Source organism: Pundamilia nyererei, unplaced genomic scaffold (assembly GCF_000239375.1).
Source record: "Pundamilia nyererei isolate P.nyererei 1_Seehausen unplaced genomic scaffold, PunNye1.0 scaffold00007, whole genome shotgun sequence".
Classification (NCBI taxonomy): Eukaryota; Metazoa; Chordata; class Actinopteri; order Cichliformes; family Cichlidae; genus Pundamilia; species Pundamilia nyererei.
The window spans coordinates 112,797-127,409 of record NW_005187408.1 but is presented as its reverse complement, the minus strand read 5'-3'; the positions used below and the strand labels follow the sequence as shown (position 1 = coordinate 127,409).

Genomic DNA, 14,613 nt, shown 5'->3' with positions numbered 1-14,613 from the left:
TATTACTTCTTTTTGTTTTTCCCAAGTTAGTATAAAAATACTTTTATAGTTTTGCACAAACACAGATGAGACGATCAAGAGAAAATCTAACAGTGAATCGGACTTCAGCATAGACGTTGGAAACTCTGTAAAAGTTTATATGCTACCTGTCAGGGTGCTCCTTGACCACCTGGTAGACTTTCAGCAGGAAGGTGTCGTTGCGGAAAGCACGACTCACGCACTCCTTGTAGAGGCGAAACTCGGCGGCGGTGATGGCCTCGCCCTCTGGGATCTGCGAGAGGTTGAACTTGAACTCCTTGTGGTGACGCCTGTGCGGTGAGAGCTCCCTGTCGTACTCCACTGTGGGATAGAAACACATACGCATGCTTTTAGGACCATAGCTCACACAAGGCGAGATATAAACCAGGGTGAGGAAAAAAGCTATTAACGTAAAGCTAAATGAAGCTAATGTTCATCAGAAAAAATGGCAGGTTGATTTGTGCTCCTATGGATCAAATGGTAATCATGTCTTTTGGCCCATATGCTCTCTTTCCAGCAGCTTGATTCAAGCTCATGATCCATTTTCCACAAATAGGATCAAATTATAGATCCGCAAACAGGGTTTCATCGTAAATCCGCAGTAGTGAATGATGAGCGGATATCCTTTTCAGACACGCCTTTAAAGTATGTCAAACATGTGATTTATACATAAACTCTAATAGGTTTCTTGGCTTCCACTTGCTATAAATAAATCCCTGTTATCATCAGTTCACAGCAAAAGGCCAAAAGCAGCAAACTTAGAGTCACTCTGCGACCACTTCTGACAGCGTGAAATGACGAAAACCAACAAAATTCTCTCCCTCCTATGTTTTAAGTGCAATATGCACCATAATGATAATGTGCTCTCCGGGGAATCGTTTCCGTCTCTGCTGGAGGTTTCTCTCCCACAGCGAAGGACCCGGAGAGTCGACAGACACGGGGAGTAAGATGGGGACAGGAATAAAGAGGACAATTAGAAGGCTGTGTATAGAAATACCCAGGCCAACACTAACAGTAGATGTTACACTCATCAACGCGCTATTCTTACCCAATCACACTTTAAATAGACTCTCGTACACCCCACAGGCATGCTCACACACACGCTCTCTCATCATCTGCAGTTACCGCTCAGTGCAGCGAGGTTCAGCAGACTTTTCACCCCCACCGACTGAGCGCAGACCAACTTGGTACCACAGTCAGACGTATACTACCACCTCAGTTTTTCACCCACTGTGAGATCGAACACAGGCCACGTTTTCACACGACTTAGATCCATCCTCTGCCTTGATCCGTGGCCAGTCTCACGCTCCAGTTTGAACTGGTCTCACTCCCAAACTGACCCACATGTGCAGCAAACGCCTCCAGAGAAACACAGCCACCACATCTAACCCGCTGTTGGAATACAGTAAACATGGAGGGGGCTGCAATGAGCCTTTATGCTCTCATTTATACATTTATGTGCAGCTGAAGGCAGAAAATTTATAAACATGACAATGAGGATGAGAGGGGAGATAAAAAGAGTAATTATGGCTTTTTGCTGAGCAATGGCTGTATTCAGTTGTGTGTGGGCGTGTGATGTAAATAGCTTCATTCCTGCAAAATTTCAGGATGTGCACTTTTGTCACCGCCAGCCTGAAGGATTCTGTGGAAGGACGAATGATTTGTTCATTGTTCAGACAAATCAGAAGTTTACAAACACAAACCTGACGCTCCAAACCAGCAAACTGCAAAAACCGCAAAAGCTTTTATGGAGGTTCTCACAGTTGATGATCAGTTAATGCATTTGAGTGCATCGATTGGCTGCTACTTACTCTTTTAATTCCTGTGGAAGCAGGACTGCATCGAATCCTGTGAAAACTGTCTTTTTAACTGGATCATACCAAAGCTAAAGTACCAAAGTTTAACTTATTAAACTTAGTTATTGAGACTGTACAAAACAGGGGGAACACCAAAGGACCAACACAGAAGTCAGCACACACTGACTAACACCTCTATGAGGAAATGTTACTGAAATATATCAAATCAAAGGTAAAGGATAATACACTTGGTATAAACTAAGTATTTAACAATTAAGTAAATTACATTTGACTAGATTACATTCAATGTAACATTTTAAAATTCAATAAAATAACATGAAAAATTACTTAAAGTCAGCATTTAAGGCATAAATATTTATAGGAGTGCTGAATAAAAGTTCATTTTATTAATTATAACATAGAAACATGTTTCCCAAAGACTTTAATTTAATCTGATCAAACGTTTGCCCTTTAATACCAGGGCTTTTCCCAAGTTTTGGCTTCAGGGACTCCTTATAGACCAGCAGTCCCCAACCTTTTTTGCACCACAGACCGGTTTATGTTTGACAATATTTTCACGGACCGACCTTTTACTTCCTAGGACCTGGAGTCCACGTATGTGGACATCACATTTTGGGTTTTCTAGACCAAAATACTTAATTTTTCTCTACTAGGGCCTGATATCCACTTACGAGGACATTATATTGCTGCTGTTCTATCAAAATTTAAAACCAATGTCCTCATATGTGGATGTCATTTGTCTCAGAAACAAAAAAAACCCCTGAAAACCATAAATTTCACACCCGAGCCTCAACTCTCGCGGACCGGTCCATAGCCCGGGGGCTGGGGGACCGCTGTTACAGAGGACAACATTTTCCAAGGACTTCCTCATAAACCTGATTCTGATTTATTTTGTTTGGTCTTAGCGTCCTTGAAGACGTGGATCTAAATATTTCTTTATGATCACCACCAGCTACCGAGTTAATATGCCAAACTACACAGTGACAGCAGGATAACCGACCAAAGATGACATGGGAGGGACTAAAGGACAAAGTATGCCTCCCTTATTGAAATATGTGGTCACTGGTCACAGCATGAATCAGTCAGTTAGATTTTATTTAAACAGAGTCAAAGATTAATTTTGCATACTTTTACAGTCCAAATCTTAGGTAAGAAAGTTACAGTTTTGTACCTGAGCCAGACTTGTTAAAATCTTCTGGTAATTTTTATGATGTGGGGATCCACCCAGAAATGGACCGATGACACATTTTCCTCGAGTCATAGCAGAAGAGAAACTGTGTTGATGTGAGAACACTGGAACTAATCAGACTCTCCCAGAAGTGCCAGCTCCACCTTGTACCTACACCCTGCAAGGTCAAAGCTCCCCTCATCTCTGGACATTTTCAACTTTTACATGAACGTTGAATTTGAGTGAGCAAAAGGAGGGCCACGAAGGAAGACGTATCTTTCTGGCTTCACAAAAAAAAAAAAAAAAAAAAGCAAGCTGATGTGACTTAAATCAAAAGATTATAATAAAACGAAGCATCTCAGTTTACGTCTGTGCGAGGTCTGCCGATCTGTACTTCAAACACTTTCCACTGGAGCAAAGGAAACCACCTATGGAGAACAAGCTGTTATTCACATCAGCGTCACTGCGACTTTTATCAGATGTGACAGTGACCATTTCATCATCTTATTCCAGAAGCTGCCCACACACACACACACACACACACACACACACACACACACACACACACACACACACACACACACACACACACACACACACGTTATATGTGATAACAGGTCTGCTCTTGTGTTCAAGGGTGGATAGATCAGAAAAGCGTTTGTGTCTGGACGCCTTAAACAGAGGTCATGCACCCTAAATGACTTTACAACGCTCGCTTCAACACCCCTGAGCTTGAATACAAATCGCTTGAAATGTGATATTCCCCGTTTAACTGTTTTTTGCTTGAAAGCTCTCTGATAGACTGTAGGTTGGTGAGAAGGTCAGGAGGAGTTTAATGTGGTGACTGTTTATTATATTTCCTGAAATAAATGGTAAATGTATAAAATAAAACAGCAGGAGCTCAAACAAAGGATTAAAAGCATGTGGAAGACAGCCCTGGTCTAACTGCGCTCAAAGCCAAATTATCTCATGGACGGCTGAACTACAGCCCTTAAAGGTGTAATCATAAAAGTGAACCTACATTTGCATATTTGGTATTTATTTATAACATGTAAAAAGACAGCTTAAGGCTACTGGTTAAATCAGCTGGCATTTAAATTATTGTGCCCATGTTAACGCAGGTTTGCTGCTAACTATGGGCAGTTGTGAGAAATTTCCCAGATCTTTATTTGCGCTTAAGAGTTTTTCCACCAGGCTGCTGCCTTCTTTCACACACAGAGACACAAAATCATTTCATCAGCATAGCCATGGTGCTCCAACAAGCAGCTTTAAGGAAGCACTAAGACTGTTAGCCATAGACTGTATAGAATAGATGGACATAGGCCTTTGGAATTCCAGCTATTCCAGCCATCGTGGTGTTTTGTAAAGATGTGTTGAACCTGACTGGAAAACTACATTCTTCTATCTCAGCTAACTGTCAATCACAAGCTAACTGGGACAATCTCTTAGAAAATGAACATAATTCTCCACAGATCCACACAGAGCTCGCACTCTCCAGGTGTTTGACTGAGGTAATAAATGAAGTTAGCAGTAGAGTCATTTTCTCATAACCTTACTTATAAAAAATGACCTTCATTTGGAATCCAGCACAGCTACCTTTCAGATGGCTACTTCCATCTTTTACATACAGTCTATGGCAATACTAAGCAGTTTCCTGGAGTTCAACTGTAAACTTCTTTGCGTTTCCTGGAAACTCCCAACAAAATTTACTACGATCACACAGGAGAAGTCTCGATCATTCCAGGCAAAGAAAAAAACAGTTTTTGCTAAGGTGGAAAAAACCCTTATGCACCATTTTCAGAAGGCTCTGATGAAATTCACAGTTTTCACATTTATTTTCATCACTTCCAAACAGAATCTCGAGGCGCTCCTCAGCTCGCTCAGCCTCATAATGAGCCTGCTCAAATCAATCACATTGCTAATTTCAGAGAGGGGACTCGCTTTAAACAGCGTCTTTATGAAGACAAGCAATTAAAGGCATGAAATATGGAGACAGACTCAGCCTCACGTCTCAGCACAGCCCTTTGCAAAGCAGCCTGGGAGCCACAGTGTTAGCAGCTAAGTAGCATTCCAGCTGCTTCTCCACCTTCTCAGCTTGAAATTCGATTGAAATCCACTGAGCTTTCGCATCTAAAATCAAAGGGAAGCCTTCACACAAGCAGCATAACCTTTGCGCTAATCCACCATGACGAGGCTTTGAGACAGGAACACACAGAAAGGAAAAGGGATTTGGATTTGGGTGATTCACAGAGGAATTTATTCGAAGCTGTTCTAAAGATGGGAAAAGAGTTATAATTACAATATTCATGGTGAGGCATGGGTGTGTGACCTCGCTGTGTTTTCATTCCATCGCTTATCACCAGTTCTTGAGAAAATCAACACAAACATAAAGTGACAAAGTTTCTCTTTCATTCTTGCACAGAGGAAATTAAGGCTAACCAGAAAGCCTGACAATCCCGGGGAATTTCGCCGATGATTCACCAAAACACTGCAGGGAATTCATCTGTTACAAGAAGGGCAAAAAGAGCAGTAAGAGTGAGCAAGGGGAGAAGAGAGGAACAAATGATGACTGCTAGGCAGAAAAAGACTGAAACAATTAATGTTTGAGAGGAAGCGAAAGAAGGCAGAGAAACTGAGAAAACAAGGAAAAGAAACAGGAAGAGGCTATAAAAGAGAGGCGAGTGGATTTAGGATTATTTTAAGGAAGAAACGTTTGTGAACAACAAATTAAATTGGATACGGTGAACAAAAAAAGTGATCTAAAATGACACGATGACATGGAGAGAGACGTCGATGAGATTATGTGAGGATGGGGAAAGATAGACTCGGCTGTAGGAGAGAGGAATACGTAGAGACCAAAGGGACAAAGATAAGACAGGGAAGAGGAAAGAGACGGTCCGAGGTGATATGAGAAAAGAAGCGAGAGAGACAGTGACAGAAGGAGAGTGAGTTGGACGATTTGCAGATTCACTTGGACACTCTGGCGGGAGCTGTTCTCTCATTTCCACCTGCGCAACATCTGGCGCTGCTCTCCCAGCTCCTACTGCTGTATGTATTACAGCAACCCACACACATAAACACACACAGCACCACAACTTCACGATTCTGGGGATCTCTTACTTCCACACGCAGCCGTGTGGTCCACAAACACAGTCTACACTTGAAAACTATTATTAGCATATATCTAATAAATTGTTATGTAATGGCTTTGTGACTATGACTTGTCTGAAATGGCTAATAAATCAAGTTACATCAGAAATGCTTTCTTACATAAGATACCTTTCATTACATAATTTTGCTCCAAATTGCATAAAAACTCAGATTAACAGCTGTTGAATCAGGCTTCCAAGTCAAATTTGGAAAGCAAAAGTTCATCCCTTGAAAAAACAGACCAAAGAAGTCTGCCGTTCATGCGAGACTGACTCCTTATCCCGACAGACCGACTTTTTATAAACCAAGGCGTGCATCCCTTTAAGAAGCAAAGGAGGAAAAAGAGGAAAAGGTGTCGAAAGAAATTCTAGCAAGAGAAAGTTTGAGCCAGATGCTGATCGTGCAGGGAGACAGCCGGGGTGCACGAGTGGACAAACAGGCGAATAAATGACGAGAAAATCTGAATCTGACAATGACTGATGATCACAAAGATTTTAAAAAAACCAAAAAGATTCATCTGCCAAGAAAGTGATCGTTTGCGGAGTTACACCACATTTGAAGGCGTGAGGGAGAGCAGCAGGAGAAGAAAGTATAAACAAGGAGAAGGAAATCTACTGCATGAGCAGAAGGACGACGGCAAACTAAGAACTACAAGAAATGGGACCCATACCATGGACGCACCAACTGTTAAACCACGGATCTGTTTTTTAGCCCTTCAGCTAATTTTTTGAACATTTACCTCGGGCAAAATGGATGCGACACATCAGATAAATATCAGCCAGCATCGACGGGTAATTATCATCTTATATGCCGATATCGGTCAAAAAGGATCAATATCGGCAGATGCAAAATCGATATTTGTCTGCGATAACGATACATGCCTAATTTACAGTATAAACACTGACTGAAGAACTGCACTGTTCTTCAACATAAGGAAACAAAAATAGGGACTGTCCAGTTTGTGGTCAGCGGTCACACTCTAAATGCCACGTAGCAAATCCCTCTGAAGGACAGCTGGTTGACGGCCGCCTCTATCACATCCCTCCAACATCCTTCTACACGTCCTCCAACCACCGAGCAAGACAGCCACCACCTTCTCTCTCTACTCTGCTATTATCCTCAAAGTTATCGAGCACGTAAGGAGTTCTTATTCACAATATTTAAGGAAGACATCCTGAATCAAAACTGCATCGTCAGTTTTTCCATGTTGTAGCCTTGCATGCTATAACCCGTCCTACAATATTACTGAGAGCAGAGCACCTGTGACCCAGATAATCTAGTCTTTAGGGATCTTTTATTAAGGCTCTTACTGAGATTTTACCATGTTGATGACAGGCAGAGAAATTTGGTTCGTTGTGCCAATTTAAACATTTTTATTTCTTATCCTCACAGTTTCAAACACACAGGGCCTTACACAGACTAATAACACGTCCAATTTTCCTTCATTTCCCAGTTTAGCTAACATCAGCTGCTTATAGCAGACCTTTAAGTGTTTCTTTTCTACTGCTTGCATCCATCTATATATTTAACTTTTCATTAAAAGCCTGTTCCATAATGCACATGTGTAAAAAAAACAAACAACCCAGTTACTTTGAGTCTTCATCCCATCAGGAAATAACCAATGCTGTCATTTGATAGTCCTGTTTCAGGTACCAGACGATGCTTGCCTTTTTCCTCTCATGGAAGAGAACCCCCTTGTTAAACTAAGCTGGGCACAAACATCCAGAAGGGTGTGTAAAACATGACAAAACTAGAGTAAATCCTCGTAAAAATAAACAAAAAAAGCCTTTTTAATCTACTATTTTCTATTAGCTACAAAGTATCTGAGTGAAATAGAGACTGAAGTACAGATAGAGTGAATAAGGAGGATTAAAAAGTGTGGACATTTTCACAAACACCCTTCAAAATGACCCTTTAAATTTTTGCACACCAAGAACCTGTCAACATTGTTAAAGACTCCGGACAGCTAAACCAATAAAAAATGATCTGGATGTGCAAGGCATGAGAAGAATCCATCTGTGTTTATGTAATTACAGCCCATAATCTGTCTGGTTTTTCTCTCAGACTTGATGGTTTCTGAGGACACATCAGATATGTCCATGCCTTCTATTTATCATTAATTTCTCCCAGCTCTCATCTAATTAAAGCTTTGGCCTGTCAGATTGACTTTTTTCGGGAAACGTTTCTCTTCGGCGATTGCCACTATTTCATTCAGAAAGAAAACATCTCATTAAGTGGAAATCTTTATGCTGTAAACACCAGTCTTTTTGAAGAGGCTGAAGCCAGATTTTATGCCTCAAACTCTTTAACCTTTGGCACCGGTGCAGTGTGGAAAGATAAAACATTGAGACATCTGTTGACTTTGGTACAGCAGAAGAATACTGGCAGCTTTCAGGACATTTACACACACTGAAGCAGCATGAGTGGCCTGAGGTGTTACCATTATGCTTGGCTGCCACCAGGAGCTGTTTTTGCATTCTGCTGAGTAGTTTGGCTCTTTGTAGTCGGGCAGCTGGCAGCACAGCTCTTGGGGTTGAGGTATGGATGAAGGGGTCCGCTGGGAGACATCATCAGCTTTGAGCAAGGGCATGTGTATATGTCTTTGGAGACGCATCCTGTGTTCTGATCTTCCCCTCTGACCCTGCATCAAAGCCGACACGCTGAGCGCCACAGGACCAGCCAAGGGCCACTGGCAAGAGCGCCAGTTTATATCCAATGCATGTAAGCACAACACCTAGACCTTTAAAAATGGCTCACACACATCCAGGCAAGATAATTATATGTGCATAGGCACTGAGATATACACAGATCCATGGATGCATTAAAAATATTATGATAAAAGGTCTTTTAATTTAATTGAATCTGGCCAATTATGCTGTTGTGACATCAATGGCTTTCCCACTTGGGGAGAGAGACCGCACTTGGACGAAACTGCCTTTAGGGCTTTCTGCCAGAAGGCTTTTCTAACACATGGTCAAAGCTGTGAAAGGGTCTATTTTAACCCAAACCTCGACCTTTTCCAAAAACCTGACCAAACCTGTGGTTGAAACCAAACAAATAATAAAAATTCAAAAAATAACAATAAGTCCACAAAGTCTGAAAATAAGAACTCGACATTTGCTTTTGGTTTGACAAGGGACAAGAAGCCCACTCTTAAAAGCCCTGTGTTTCGACCGTTCATTCACCACAGGCTCACCAACACTTGGACCCTGCTGTGAGCACTTCTCACTTTAGTATTTTTCCAGTCGTCTGCACCAAACAGCAGTCCTATGACATCACAAAAACACCACTGGTCAGGAACAACAGCCTTGAAGCGGCATTAATGTGTCGCAGTAACAACACTAACATGTAATATCAGATATCCCCCCACCCACCCACGCAGTGGCCGAAGTCAACAGTGCGCGAATTCAGGGCCAGGCAGCAGCATTCATCCATAGCGAGGGTATGAGGCAGTGAGTCCAGCCCATTTGCAGACAGTCAAGCCCCATTAACAAACTGAGAACAGCAGCCAACAGCTCTACCCTGTGTGTCCAACAGAAATCAGTAAAGTGATTTTCACACATTAGTCTTTACTGATTACTGTTAAGTGTTGCTGACAGATGGGTGAAGACAGCCAGGGCATGCATTTAGTGCTGGAGTGGCCCAGGCACATATGAAACTATTGAGAATAGGTTTGAGTAAGAATCTACACGTCTTAAGGGATTTTTTTAAGTAACGATATGTTTCAGCTGTGAGTCTTAGAAGAAAATAATACCAAACAGAACTCAGAAGAGAATTGTGCTACTTAGCATATCAAAGCTTTACAATTATTGACTATCTATTGTCTTGGCTGCCTTTAAGACTGAGTTTAGTCACCTTTCTCACTCACTATGTGTTAACAGACCTCTCTGCATTGAATCATACTTGTTATTAATCTCTGGATCTCTTCCACAGCATGGCTTTTGACCTGTCTTTCTTCTCTCTCCCCAACCGGTCGCAGCAGATTGCCGCCCCTCCCTGAGCCTGGCTCTGCTGGAGGTTTCTTCCTGTTTAAAGGGAGTTTTTCCTTCCCACTGTCGCCAAAGTGCTTGCTCATATGATTGTTGAGTTTTCTGTGTATATATTATTGTAGGGTCTGCCTCAGAATATAAAGCACCTGTTGTTGTGATTTGGTTCTGTAAAAATACAACTGAATTCAATTGAACTTTAAGAATCTGAAGTTGAACTCTTTCCCTGTTAAAGACAATATCTGACGACCTCCCCTGTACCTTCAATAGTGAGTTTTGACACCTGACTATAAATCAATAAAGACGTGATTTGATGACCATTAGAATATTAATGGTAGCAGCAAGGGTAAACAGAGGCCACCCCTTACAAACTTCTAATGCAAACCAAGTCCTTTTGTTCTATAAGCAGCCCTGAAATATCACAGAAACTGCTCAGTTCAGAAAAGAGCTTGAGGCTTACTCCTAGTAGACTTTTAGTGGGTAAAGAGTAAAAGTTAGGCAGGTGGGCTTCACTGTCAGCTAATTTAAATCACTAAAGTGGACTTCTCGATTGTGTTTGTGGTGTTGGTACCTTTTGGATCATTTTTAATGTATAATCTGACAAATAAAATGGTTTGTTGTTTGGGCGACTATTTTAACAGAAAAAGAAGTCTGTGGTTAAGTCTTTTGATGAAATAAATATTAAATATACAGTCTATGTACAGCTATAGTTAAACTATTCCTGATTTTTGGTCTGCACCATACACAGCACAAAAGACAGATTTAATGTAATTTTATTTATATAGTACCAAATCACAGCACGAGTCACCTCAAGCACTTTTTATTAGATCATATAGGAATCGAAAGATGAAGCTTCCAGGTCTGAAAGGTGCCTTAAACGCATGTCTTTTTAATAGCCACCAGGGGGCGATACTTGCAGTTGCAAAAAGACGTGCAGTCCTATGGAAGTCTAGGGGAAAACAACACTCTGACGTGATCTCTGCAAACACTTTCCAATGAGTTTGTGGGCTCAGTCACTCATTTTTGGTCGGACTGAGTAAAATGCTTAGTATATTTTTGTAAATTATGGTCATTTCAGGATATTGTCATTAGCTAAAGCCTTGAGACTGACAAGAGGTTAGCCAGTGAATATGCCATTTCACAGTTAGATCAAACATGGAGATGATGGAAATACTCATCCTGATGCTTCAACAAAGGACTTTGCAAACCAGTGGGTGACATCACAATAGATACAGACATATTTTACATTGCATATGATCTGCACAGTCACTACTTGTCACTAACAGACTAGTTCTTAGTTGGTGGTAAAAGTGAAAACACTAACTGCCTTAAACAATGATAGGACACATCCACTGATTTAGAATGGCAACGCACACACTGTAGAAATTATACAGCACTTCCAGAGAGAGCTAGCTATTGCATATACACAGGCGCACATTCATCAGTGGCCTTGATATCGAGCCTTCTCCCCTTCCATTACCTCCCACAGGTTACAGTACATAATGATCTCACTGGACAGACATCCCCAGGAACAAAGGCCCCATTTGAACCATATAATCACATTTTTCTACAGCCATCATCTTCCACATAATCCCTGAAAAACCATTTGGGTTTTTCTAAAGACCCATCCAAAACCATGACACGTAATGTCAGGCATACCGTCCCAGGACACGCACAAACACATACACACACAAACTCACACTTATCCACCGAGTATCTGATTTCTGTTCCCACTATCCCAAAGCTCCATCACCACTGTGCTGCATTCCATACAAGATGATAAAATGAAGACTGGATACACATCTATCTTTTGTCGTTTTGAGATTTTTTAAATACGTGTGGGTTTGCATGTGTGTGTGGGTGTGTGTGTGTCCCTAACCCTGAGGGTAGAAGGATAATTTGCTGTAATTGCTCTTCTGCTGGGGCTTTGCTAACAGATAGATATCCGAGGTATGGCTGTTGAACTGAGCAGTATCAGTATTTTCCATCAATGTACTGACAGCTGAGTGGTAGCAGTCTCAAAACTCAGCTCTCTGTGGAGACTCCAGATGTCCTCCAGGAGCTGGATATGTCATACCTGTGTGTCAGTAGGAGATTTTCTTCCATCCCTTCAAGCACAATTTGTCAGGATTAAGATGCGAACCCACTAGCACGGATGTAGGGTTCATTAAAACCACAAGGTTATGTGATTATCTGTGTTTCTCTCTGTAGTTCTTTTCAACAGCACTTTACGGTTCTACAAGTTAATGTATGTTAATTTAAAGGAAAGTATAGTCTACTATCAAGGTAAAGTGATATAGATTAGGGAAAAGAAGGTAATAGTTAGCCAAAAGACAAATTAGAAAAACCAATATGAGGCAACTCAGACTGCAATGCAGCCGAGCATAAAGCAGCAGAAGTTTACAGGTTATGCTGATGGCATGTTAACACGGCTGGTTTCATGTATAAATGTGCACCCTAAGCACTGTTCTGTAAAAGTCTTACTTGGTTGGTCACTCTAACATTTGCGGATCTCTTTTAACAGCTCAGCATGACAGACTGACTTTCATTTGAACTCAGACTAATCTGATGAAAGTCTTAAAGCCAGTTCTTTATGGAAAATAAATACTAACCAGATGTTTTTCTGCACACAGGACAAAGTCTGAAAAAGTCCATCAACAATGCAACATCACCGGATTCAAAACATATTGTTTGTGTCGGTGTAGTCTCTGGAGGTGCACGGTAGCATCTCCAAAATCACCAAATGCTTTTCTTTTCCCCTGTTCATTTTCTTCCATAATTTCATATCCATCACAAATAAACAATATATAAAGACAAGGTCTGTGGCAGATTAAGGGAACTAATGATTGTAATCAGAGGTTTCACAAAATTATTGCTTCCAGCTGTTTCCAGAAGTCTTTCTCCTTACTTTATTACACACCTGCAGAATACTTCCATTGATATTTCCAAATCAAAGGAGTGTTTACGCAAGAGACACAAAACCGTCCATCCATCCATCCATCCTCTTCCACTTATCCAATTCAGGTTCACAGGAATCCTGGAGCTTATCCCAGCTCCCATAGTTCAAGAAGTGGAGTACACCATGAACAGGTCACCAGCCTGTCGCAGTGACACAAAACTATAGCTAAATTTCTTACAATAAATTCCCCCTAAAGTTGAGATCAGACCGATCAGGACCAAACAGCTTACTAACAGTACTCTATTTCAGACATGTGAGCTCCCACACAGAGTTAAAGGTTATACGTTTTGTTTTGTTTTGTGTCTGATATCTTTACTAAAGTTTTCTTCCTTAATTACATACAGGTCGTAATATCTCATATTATCTAAGCAATTATTGAAATACAACCACCAATTTAACAAAACCCAATGCAGTTTAAGCACGGTAACCTGTTCACTTACCATAGCTCACTTCTTCAGCCTTATCTGAATGAAACATTACACACATCCTCTACCTAAAAGAGTTGTGTACCTTAAACTGCTTGTACTTCTATTGCCATCTGCTCAGTGTAGCAAGATGTTGATGCAGCTAAATCGTGCTTAAGTCACCCTAACACCAACTAGAACTTAGTACTACAAGTACATCTACACTACAAATACCATGAATGAGCACATTTGTTAGCAAGTTAGCAAAAAAGTATGTGGTGGTGGATAAATAACAACCATGCAAAAGGACATTAAACAGTGAATCTCTCGTGTTCCTGAATAATCCCAGTTCATAAAATCAAATAGAACATATAATAACACAAACTGCTACATGGTGTAGTGGTGGTTAGCACTGTTGCATCCCAGCAGGAAGGTCCTGGGTTCAAACCCACCATCTGCCCGGGGCTTTTCTGTGTGGAGTTTGCATATTCTCTCTGCATCCTTGATGGGGTTAGGTTGATTGGTGATTCTAATAATAGGTGTGAATGGTTGTCTGTCTCTATGTGCTCGCCTTCTTGCTCTATGGGACCCTGAGTTGGATGAGCGGATGGAGAACAGAGTGCTATAGTCTCACATATTTATACATCTGGAAAGTGTCACATCACAGTTTTGCAGTCAAAACCTTTAAGAATCACTTTTTAAAAATCGGGATATTATTTCAGCTTACGCTGACCATTACGGATTGGAATCATGATTGAATTTATGAGAACAAGGCGGTTTGCGAGCATTGCTTAGAGATAATCAGATACGCCACATTAAAAAAAAAAAAGACTGCTTGCAAATTCCAGGGAAAACTGCAATTTGCTAAAGCTCTTGCATATAAAGAAAACTTGGACTGAAAATATGACGTTTTTAAAGCTAAGGAAAAGGGACCTCACAGGATTTACAAGACAAATATGTGTGTGTGTGCGTGTGTGTGTTTGTGTGTAACAAAGAAGCCTTGGGATTTCATGCACACACATTCACCCCTTACAACCACATCTATAATCTTGAAACAGCATTGGTGTCAATTTGAATACTTGAAATGGCTACAAACAATTGCCAAAATTAA

At 41.0% G+C, this 14,613-nt stretch overlaps 2 protein-coding genes across 2 annotated transcripts in view; both read right to left on the bottom strand.

The window, feature by feature from the left end:
• The window catches only part of bmp6 (bone morphogenetic protein 6), a 47,653-nt gene that overhangs the window by 20,423 nt on the left and 12,617 nt on the right, over window positions 1-14,613 (bottom strand). Inside the window, exon 2 of the mRNA XM_005722425.1 lies at window positions 147-339. Coding sequence (XP_005722482.1) covers window positions 147-339 — 193 coding nt within the window. The remainder of the gene's footprint in view (window positions 1-146; window positions 340-14,613) is intronic.
• The window catches only part of LOC106455900 (probable enoyl-CoA hydratase), a 51,276-nt gene continuing 36,944 nt past the window's right edge, over window positions 282-14,613 (bottom strand). Inside the window, exon 8 of the mRNA XM_005722426.1 lies at window positions 282-339. The gene's annotated coding sequence lies outside the window, so the exon portion shown is untranslated. The remainder of the gene's footprint in view (window positions 340-14,613) is intronic.